Raw genomic sequence first — 10,446 nt, forward strand, 5'->3', positions numbered from 1 at the left:
ACTTGATGTAGTTATTACTTATAATTGATGCAATAACGCTAAATTTAAGTAATTCACTCATACAAATATTTCTTGTTTATAAAAATGATTAATTTACATAATTAAACTAAGTTATGTAAAGTAGGCTTAAAATATTAAATTTGTTTCTAAACAATGAATTAACATAATTGTTCTATTGTCATATACTTTAGGATACTTAAATATCAATACATTAAAAAATGAATCAATATAAATTAGTGAAATTATATTTATTAATCTTTCAACATTAGGACAAATACTGTCCAGTACTTTTCCAAATGTCAACATTAACTGCACATTATTCTCAATGACATATTTACTCTGATTTATTTCCATTGATGGAGAGTGTAAAATTTATTGCAGAATGAAACTTTTAAATAATATTAAAATATTTTTATATTAAACACAGTACAGCCAGCACCCATTACTTTGTTTTCTGTATCATTTAAGATGTTTCCAGTTATAATAATAAAATAAAACAATTCCTTTCAGAATTTTTTATATGCACTTGCTACACTTCTAATGCATTAGAAAATAAAAGGTTATAATAGAGAAAGACTGTGTTAGACTCCAAGATACAAAGATAATAATTGTCTAGTCAAATATGGCCACCAAAGAAACTACAAAATAGTTTAGTTTTTAGTTTAGTTTAGTACAAAATAACCAATTTTAAAATCAAACTTGACAGATCAATAACCAATATTTGTAAAGCCTATTTCTTGTTTTACCCATTCAGAAGTTGCTTCACAGACTAAGTTAGATGTGATAGTAAATCTCATTCACATTTATCCCATTTTTATATTAACACAATAATATTTATGTGTAGGGAAAATAAACTCAAAAATATTGACTAAGTTTTTTAATTCATACACTATTAAATGAGGGAGCTACATAATATTTGTTATAAAGTTAGGTTACTTGCTTTAATATTAATTGCTTTGAAAAATTACTCTTTAATAAAATGATAATTTGCAACTGAAGACTTGTAGGTGTGCAATAACAGTAATGAATTTATACTAATTGCTAATGTTTTCATTCAGCGCAGCACAACAGCATGCATAGCAGTGTTTTTTACTATAAGATTAGGTATAGTACCTTTTCTGCCTTATAGTAATCTAAAAATATCACAGATCTAATTTTATGAAAAAATTATTTTACACCAACAAATTTAATGGCATAACCGGACTTTTGATAAACAGTCAAAATTATGGTTGTACAACAACCAGCTAGTGTATTAAAAGTAAAAAACATCTGAAATTTATTAACAATTGTCAAAGAACCAGTCTTAAAATACACTGAACATTAGCTTTACCAACCTGATAAAGTGTTTAAAACCTTGTGTAATTTAACTATATATGTCAGACACTAATTTTTTTTCTTTTTTATAAAATTATATTTGCTTGGTGTGATAGATCTTTTTCTTATTTTAAACTTGTTCATGTTATTGATTAAGGCTTCATCTGAAACATCTTTTTGCATTTCGCTATCTTCTCTCTCTTTTGCGTTTTCCAATTCCATTAATTGTTCAATCTCTGGGTTCATGCCTTTAAATGATAGTCGCCCTTCAATTAAATCATCACAGTATGTGAAACTAGCTTCAGATATAAAATTTCCAGTAGCATGTCTCATTTCATTTGTAATTATATTTGAGTATAAACCCTCATGATCGTGAAAGTTTTCCAGTTCCTTCTCTATCCTGTCTTTAGTCCGTTTCATGAATTTCATGTCTAAAACTGACTTAGGTAATTGCAATTTCTTTCTTGTTAATTCAGACATTGCTATGGATCTTCTTAAATTATAAAGCAAAAATAAAAATATTATCGAAGAATATACTACGACTGATAATTAAATAATCTATTACACGTACATAAACAAATTAGTTTCTTCTCTTATATTTGTTACTACCATAACATAATATAAGCACGTGTAACAGACAACTTTTTGACATTTTTTTTACCATAGAGTAATTTTTCTTGCTAATATACTAATAATTTTAACCGATTATGAAATTCATAAGCTATATACATATAAGCTATATAAATATATATATACATATAATATACAGGTAAGGTGCATTGTACGTCATAATTAAAAAAAATAATAAGTCTAAGTTTCTGTGCTAATATACCAATTTAAAGTATTTTTAAGTTGCAAGTAGAATTTTATACTCACTTTTTAAATATCCAGTAAAGTCTGTTCCTCTTGGTCGTTTTTCTCCATTGTAGAAAGTCACGCCTTTCCTGGAAAGCCTTGGTTAAGGATTCAGTGAGTTGCCGTCTCTTTGACCTACGTTTCTGAGCGCTTCGTTACTTCCACACAGATTCTGCCCATCGGTGATAGCCTCTTGGTCTCTTTCGATCTATTTTACCTACCACAGTCAACTAAAAATCCGCTTATAATAGATGGTGAAGAGCCTGGTCTTTATACGGGTTGTTCGAAAACAGATCTGTTGATTCTCCTGGTTGTCCACGGTATGCGTATCATCCTTGGCAAGCCACACATTTCAAAAGCCATCTATAGGAAAAAAAATAGTGAATGAAAAGCTATCTGCCTTACATTCACTAGTTTTTTTGCCCTGTAGTGCCCCTACCCTGGATAAGAATACCTCTAGGCCTACTATAGTGGTATATACTTTTTTCTCACAGTATCGTCTATATCTACCGCTAAATGATAACGAGTATGTACCCAGATTACTTAATTTTCATCCTCGGCGTTATTAGCAGAAGTGACAACGGTCAATAAAATGTCTTAAATCTCTACTATCACTAAGTAAGATTCACTTTGGAATTCAGTAAAATAAAAAACACCTTAACTATTATACACAATCATGCGTGTAGGATTGAGTTTGGAGACCCATAGGTCTGGCTTTCAGTCATTATTGAAGAGAATTTATCAAAACGCCTTATAAAAAACCTTATTTGTAGTTGTTACAGATTTTATCTGTAATTTATTATCTGTTCATTTTTTTATTTTTTTATTACCTGTAGCCACTGTAAGTATTCACATGTCAATGTCATGCCTGTATCATGTAAATTATTTCTTAACCTTAAAATGTGGTTTCTGTATTGAAATTTTTTAACAGTTAAATTTAACAAATAATAATTTTATGAAAATGCAGGTTTCAGAAATTGATAATGTGAAGATATATAACCTCAGTGCAGGAAAATCTTTGCCAGAAGTGTGTGGCTTTTTAAGTATCTATAAAAATGTTTTGTTATATTTTTATATATTACTGTTTACAGCAGAAAATGTTGATAAGTTAATTAATTGATAAATTGTAATTGTTTAATTATTTTGAACTCTTTACTTTTAAAGAAAATGTTTGCTTCGCCTCGATTATAACTAAGAATATATCTTCACTTGCATCTCAACATCACTTATGTACCTTCAATTCAAACTTTTTAAACTTGCATGAATATTGTAAAATAATATCAAATGAAAAGAAACAAACTGTTATAAATGAAATTTGAGACGAAAGCTTACATCAAATGAATGATGGTTTTAATTTCAGTGGTTATCAGAAAGAAAAAAGCGAGCAGTTCTAAAAAAAAATGTTGATTTTAAAAGAAGAATTGAACTTATACAAGAATTTGACATGCCTGGTGTAAGCACCAGTATTCGGACATCTAAAGATGGACAGTTTATAATGGCAACAGGAATATATAAGCCACGGGTTAAATGTTATGATGTAAATAATTTGTCACTAAAATTTGAAAGATGCTTGGATTCAGAAGTTGTAACATTTGAAATTTTGAGTGAAGATTATTCAAAGGTGAGTGTAAGAACACTAGCATTGGCAAAGCTCTGAATGTTTTAATAGTGAGGTATATATATATATATATATATATATATATAATAACTTGTATGTTATAGATTTGTTCATAAGCATTATTTTTAAAAATTTATTTAGTATAATTTATTAACCTGTCAACTGACTATGGACATTTATGTCCGAACACCCTGGTACATACAGGTCAGATCTGCCTGAAACAAAGTAGGCTACATTATATTGATTCACCTTAAAAATACAGTTCAAAATTGCTTGCTATGGATGTACTATCAATCACAGGATCATAACCGATAATATTTTATTCAACAATTAAAAAAAATTCATACCCAAAACTTACAGGTGCTATGTTGCGGCAAAAGAAGGGTTAATGAAATATTGCTAAAAAGTAGTTGACTTATTTGTACTTTAGCAGTAATTGATATGGGTGAAACAATAATATTACTAAAATTTGTAGCACTATGTAATCTAATTTCAATAATAAGGTTGTGCTTGTAGGTAATATAATAATGTGTGTATAGTAAATATGTACATATTTTCAGATTGTTTTTCTACAGTGTGACCGATATGTTGAATTTCATGTTGGGCATGGCAGACACTATCGTCTCAGAGTGCCTCATTTTGGTCGGGACATTGCATATCACAAACCTTCATGTGATCTATATGTTGCTGGTGCATCAAGTGTAAGTACAATTAAAGTTTAGATGCTTGATTATTGAATCAGGCATGAGGAATAGTGGAGTGAAATGCAGTTTTTATTAACAATTTTATAAAATTAAGTTTTTCTATAAATTATGAGTGTAAATAAAGTGGAGTTGCCCACAATTTCTATTCAAATTCTACTATTTAATTAAAAAGTAACTTGAAATGCCACATCTTCGGGTCTGCTTCAGAGAGACTGAATGAGAGCTTGTTATTTATAAGTTTGCTTTCTGAATATTGACTTATCAAGTTTATTTCTAAATAATATTATAAACTTATAATATCCCTGTTTTGTTTTTGTGTATTGAAATTTCAAAATAGAATAAATATGAAAAAAGATTTCTCTGTCAAGAAATATAAACAACAAAAATGTCCTCTATCATCAGTATACATAATATCCTTGCTTTTGAGTAAAAATTTCTAGTTTAGTAGTTTCTAAATATAGTCCTAAATATATGTACATCATGATAAATCCTATTTAGCATATTACATGTGAGTGTTATGCTCAAAATTTTAACTAGGATCTCTAAACATTACATCAGTAATTCATGTGATGTTATAAAAAAATTACAAATAATTTCTATATCAAATATATTTGTAGGAAGTTTACAGATTGAATTTAGAAGTTGGTCAATTTATGGAACCATTTGTGACGAAAGCAAATGAAATAAATACATGTGCAGTTAATGAGGAACATGGATTATTAATAGTTGGCACAGAAAATGGTCATGTTGAGGCTTGGGATCCTCGGACAAAATCTAGAGAAGGATTACTTGATTGTGCCTTACATTGTTCAGATATACAAAACAAGTAAGTAAACTGTCTAGAATTGTTAGGGTTTTAACTAAGTTTAGTTCGCTATTTTGTTAAAATTCAAATTTTCAACTAAAACACTTTTTCATGAAAGAAGGTTATGATCAACCACAACAGTCTCTGCAAACAATTTTCTTCGGTTTTTTATTATGTGAATATTTTAAGGAGCCATGCATGGTAGTTATGCACCCTTTTGAAATTGCATCAGTCCAGCAAGTAGTTTACCATTCTCTCGCCCTTTCATCCTCTTCATTACCAACAACTTTTATCTTCTCTCTATAATACAAACCCTAATAGAAGCTTTGATTATAATAGTTTGAACAATTGAGTGAGAAATACCAGTAAAGACGTGTTAAAATCTTTTGTTAATGATACAAGGGCAATAACAAAAATAGGTTAAGAATTCTTTTGGTAACTATAAAAACAATGTTTTTAGAACATTATCAGCTGTTACAAAACTAAAATTCAATGGTGCGCTGCAACTTGGAGTTGGAACATCTTCTGGACATGTTTTGCTGTATGATATTAGATCAAGCAAACCTCTACTTGTTAAAGATCATATGAATGAAATTGCTATAAAGAACATAGAATTTCATAAGCAGATGAACTATGTCTACTCAATGGATGCATGTGTTGTCAAAGTGTGGGATTGTAATACTGTAAGTAGTTTTAATTTTAATGTAAAAATAAACAATGATAAGTTTCATGGTGAAGATTACCTTAGGTAGGAGGCCAACATTGACTAACTTTCTCAAAAGCTAAGCTTTCTTGGCGACATTAAAATATAATATTTAAGAATACATGTTCTTGTTGTATTATGATTTTATTTTAGATATCATTCAGATTCAAATCGCATTTTTATAATGTAATTAGTAAATATTAAATAACTGTTATGGTAATATACTACAATAAATTTATTCTGATTTATTTCAGGGCAAACAATATACGAATATAGAAGCTTCAGTTGACTTTAATGACCTTTGTATTATTCCAAACACTGGTTTATGTATGATGGCAGTAGAAGATCCAAAAATGCAAATATATTATATTCCATCATTGGGTATGTATTTCAAGGTTGTGTTTGATCCTGGTTAACTAAACAAATTTATGAAAAAACCTACTTACTAATAATGAAAGTTTTAAATATTTCGTATTCATATTTTAAGGTCCTGCGCCTAAATGGTGTTCCTTCTTAGACAACTTAACAGAAGAATTAGAAAGCTCTGCAATTCAAACAGTATACGACGATTACAAATTCATTACTAAGCAAGATCTAGAATCATTAGGGCTCGACCATCTTTTGGGAACAAACTTATTGCGTGCTTACATGCATGGGTAAGTCGGGGTCGATATTGTCATTGTAAAGCAAACGGTGTTATGACAACACTAAAATTATTAATTACTTTTTTAGATACTTTGTGGATGCACGGTTGTACAAGAAAGCTAAAACAATAGCAGATCCATTTGCTTTCGAAGAATATAAAAAGCGTAAAATCAGAGAAAAAATTGAACAGGAGAGGCCCGCCAGGTTAAAATTAGATGATAACCTACCAAAAGTCAATAGAGACTTGGCTTCTCGGCTTCATAATACTGAAGGGCGAAAGAGTAAAAAAACAAATAACTTACTTAAAGATGAACGATTTAAGGTTATCTTCTTTTTACATAAAAGTTACAAAAAGCTTTATTATCTAATCAATTAACTAAACAATTTGTATCGACAGATTCTCCTTACTCTTTCTATATAATAAATGAAGATTATAGGCTAAATTTGCACAAAACGTATTTGTGAAATATTTTGAAATAGTATATACGTTTAAAAAGTTTTTTGACGAGTTGTGTTTTAGTTAGAATCAGCAAATTTACTTATATTTACCAGTAAAAGTTTTGAAATATTTATGTTTTAATTTTACTTCTTTTAAACATTTCCTTGGAAGTAGTTTAGTTATACAAGTTTCAAAAACTATAAAAAATATTTTTTTATTTGTTATTAAATAGTGGAAACAAATGAATCTTCCGTTCTGTAAAATACTTATGTACTGGAAACCCCAAATAACATGAATGTGTATATTTTCTTTTCAGGAATTATTCGAAAACCCTGACTTTGAGGTTGATAAAGAAGCTGATGAATATCGATTACTCAATCCAGTATTAGCGAGGCTAGATAAAAAGGATACAAAGATTATTAAACAAGCAATGGAGGTAAAAGAGGTAAATTTTGGATACTTTTAATAGTTTGTTGCGTTAAAAATGTTTGTTCAGTAGTATTTAATGTTTAAAATATTACAGGTTGAGGAAGAAGAAAACAGAGACTCCGATATTGATCTGTATCAATCGAGCGAGGAAAGTTCTGATGATGAGAAAACGTGGGCAAAGGAGATGAAAAAACAACATAAGATTATTAGAAATAAAAAACAAGAGGAAGTCATCAATGAAGAACCGCGAAGTGAAAAATTGTACGAATTTAGTACAGCTCCAAAACTGACAAATATAAGAAGTATACCGCAAGTGAGCAAGTCAAGTCTAGGAGAACGCCTAACGCGAGAAAACTTTGCGTCGACTGTCTTAGGCTCTGGTGGAAATAAAGAAATGAAATTCACAATGCGTGGTAAAAAGAATATTTCCAATAATGATAAGTCAATGAAGAAACATTATCAAGAGAGGAAAAAACTTGTTAGGAAAACTGGATTTTTAATGAAGAAGAGACTCCGGAAGGACTGAAAACGTTAATAAATGAAAATAAAACCTTCTTTTCTGTTTTTTATTACATTTAGTACTCAACTATATATGTGTTTTTCCGGTTATTAAATAAGTTTTTTATAAAAAAAGTAAAATATAGGTTAAACATTTATAGAAATTATGGAGCTTTCAATCATCATCTTTGTAATATGTATACTTTAGAACATAATTATTCATTATATACTACCTATCTCGAATGATTCTGTTGCCAATAATAACTATTGACCCGTCACATTTCAATAGAAAAAATAATATGAAATATTTCAGAGTGATCACTCTATCTATTGATTAAATATGAGTATTTTGTGACCATTAAATATTGAGGTAGTAGCTGTCTCAAGAATGCTTATGTTTGCATGTAAATGATTTTTTATGGCCCTTTGAACGAGAGGCCCTAACCTCTCTTTCAACCTCATCGTGGAGAGAGTTTTTATTTTACATTATAAAGTTATTTAAATTCTATTTTTTTCATTTTATTTCTCCTCTGATTCATCACATTATCTTTCACATTTTCCTTCCTTCACATTATCTGTTTTTCCTGTCCATGCTTCATTGACTTCCATGCATTAACTATTATCTCTCATCAATATTACTAAGCTCTATTTTTGTTACTTTTTTTATTATCACATTGCAGTATCACAAACTTAGGTTCTAATTCTATATTTTTCGCTTTCTTATTTTAACAGAGTACTTTTTTATTTTACTAGCACTTATTTTTGTTTTTCAGTAAAAATTTTATGAAGTTTATAATAATTCCTCTTTTTATCTTAAGTCTTGTTGTTGTTTGTTATGTACTACACAATCTTTTTGCAGTACATAGGGCACTTGGGAGGCGATGCTTTTTTTCTGTATTCCCTTCCCAGCTCTATCTCGCGAGATGAACCGAAATCCTCCAAACGGAGCAGTTGCTCAGCATGGTCTCAGATACACGATGGACTCTCCTTCAGTTTAAGCCTATAAAGGTACTCCGAGAGCCTCCCGTGTCTCGTGAACATTTTGACCCGAACTGTGTCCAGCTCCACTTTACGACGTACACGGTAGCCAAACGTTGCACTAATAAAAAAAAATCCGCGTTGTTCCTATCCCATTCGTCAAGGACTCTAACCTAAACTATGGCTTGACGAATGTAATGGGGCATCTCTCTAACACTGGTCGTATTTGCTCTTCAGGGCCACATCCTTGGGCAATTTGTTCGCCCTCTCATCAGCCTTCGTCCCCGCGTGCGCTTTCATTCAGTATAACTTCAACGCTTTTTTTTTTTTACACCTGCCGCTAAGGAGGGGCGGGTGTCAGATCTTGCGACGGTTCCGGGGATGGATCGCGAGTCGCTCAATATGGCGGATGATTGTGCTGACCCGCTGGCCGCAAACCCCGTAGTGTCTGCTAGCATCTCTACCTAGTATACAGTGCAGATGTTGCCCAACTTGGGCTTCTTACAGTACAGCTCTGCCCTGCATAACGCAGAACGCCTCACACACATTGTTCTCAATTCAGCTGCGGTCGGTGATAGTATCGGGTTTCGCGGTGGATAGTTGGACCTCTTTCGCTCCGGTATGGTCTGTAGGAACCTCCCTTTCCACTTTCTCACCGCTACCCTCTCGCAGGCGCGGCCACTTGCTCTTACAGATGATGACCTTCTTCCTATTTACTACAGCCTCTTTTACGAACTAGTAGACGCTTCACAGCCTCAGCTTCCTCTTCTTTTACCTCCGTATCCAGGTTGCGCGAGTTGCCGAGGTGGAGCTTCGCCCTGCTTAGGCAAGCTCGCGCTTCATTCAGACGGTCGACAGGAGCTGACTTGTCCTCTTATCGTCTCCATCAACTTTTTGTTGCCACCCACGTTTTAGTTTTTGCCGCTATCGGAGCGACGTTCCGGGGAGAGGTTCTGGGCTCCACCCCTTCCCCCAATTTCCATTACCCCAAACTTCTCTTTGCGCTCTATATGGGCGACGTGCTGACTTGTCCTACAGCCGTATTCTCTTTAGTCTGGCTGACGTTTGCCTACTTCAGTCATTTTTGGATAAGTACGCATCATTTTTAGTTGGTGGGGGAGAAGAGAAAACTCGTCTAAATTTACATTTTTTTGTTATTTCAAGCCCTGGCTAAGTTCGAACACCTGTCGGATTAACCGCCTTATTTTATTATTTTACGTGTCGAACCTCTGCCAAATAGTTTAGAAGTATCTTTTGCTTAGGCGCGCTTGTCTAGTTAATACTTAAATTTCTCAAGTAACCGATTAGTACTGGCAAGTCTTTTTTCTAATGTAAAATCATTTAATATAAATGCAAAAGGACGCCAACCTCGGCTCGAATGGGAGGCGGTTGAGCCCTTAAGTCGCAGTGGTAAAGGGTCCATTAAGTGATCTCGCCGGTTGCTATTGCCGGGTTAAT

At 31.9% G+C, this 10,446-nt stretch overlaps 2 protein-coding genes across 3 annotated transcripts; one reads left to right on the forward strand and one right to left on the reverse strand.

Moving 5' to 3' along the window:
- Positions 1–46: 46 nt before the first annotated feature.
- On the reverse strand, positions 47–1,919 carry Mpp6 (M-phase phosphoprotein 6). Its single transcript, XM_068765063.1, has one exon. The coding sequence runs from the start codon at positions 1,792–1,794 to the stop codon at positions 1,384–1,386; it is 411 nt and encodes a 136-aa protein (XP_068621164.1). The 5' UTR covers positions 1,795–1,919; the 3' UTR covers positions 47–1,383.
- Positions 1,920–3,040: 1,121 nt separating this feature from the next.
- On the forward strand, positions 3,041–8,066 carry l(2)34Fd (lethal (2) 34Fd). 2 transcript variants are annotated; one of them, XM_068765088.1, is made up of 10 exons: positions 3,041–3,196; positions 3,530–3,790; positions 4,348–4,488; positions 5,109–5,317; positions 5,757–5,979; positions 6,254–6,380; positions 6,487–6,655; positions 6,732–6,966; positions 7,400–7,528; positions 7,607–8,066. In XM_068765088.1, exons 1-10 carry the CDS (start codon positions 3,125–3,127, stop codon positions 8,036–8,038), a joined length of 1,998 nt encoding a protein of 665 aa, XP_068621189.1. In that variant the 5' UTR covers positions 3,041–3,124; the 3' UTR covers positions 8,039–8,066. The 2 variants fall into 2 exon arrangements, with proteins under 2 accessions (XP_068621189.1, XP_068621190.1); XM_068765089.1 differs by having other exon boundaries at positions 7,400–7,519.
- The last annotated feature ends 2,380 nt before the right edge of the window (positions 8,067–10,446 follow it).

The sequence above is a fragment of the Battus philenor genome, unplaced genomic scaffold, assembly GCF_028537555.1.
Source record: "Battus philenor isolate CCGP_79_NKW_IND1 unplaced genomic scaffold, ilBatPhil1.0.hap1 SCAF_2, whole genome shotgun sequence".
Classification (NCBI taxonomy): Eukaryota; Metazoa; Arthropoda; class Insecta; order Lepidoptera; family Papilionidae; genus Battus; species Battus philenor.

Bases quoted from the DNA above. Each gene is read 5' to 3' on its own strand.
- Mpp6 (XM_068765063.1), bottom strand. From the start codon at position 1,794: ATGTCTGAATTAACAAGAAAGAAATTGCAATTACCTAAGTCAGTTTTA.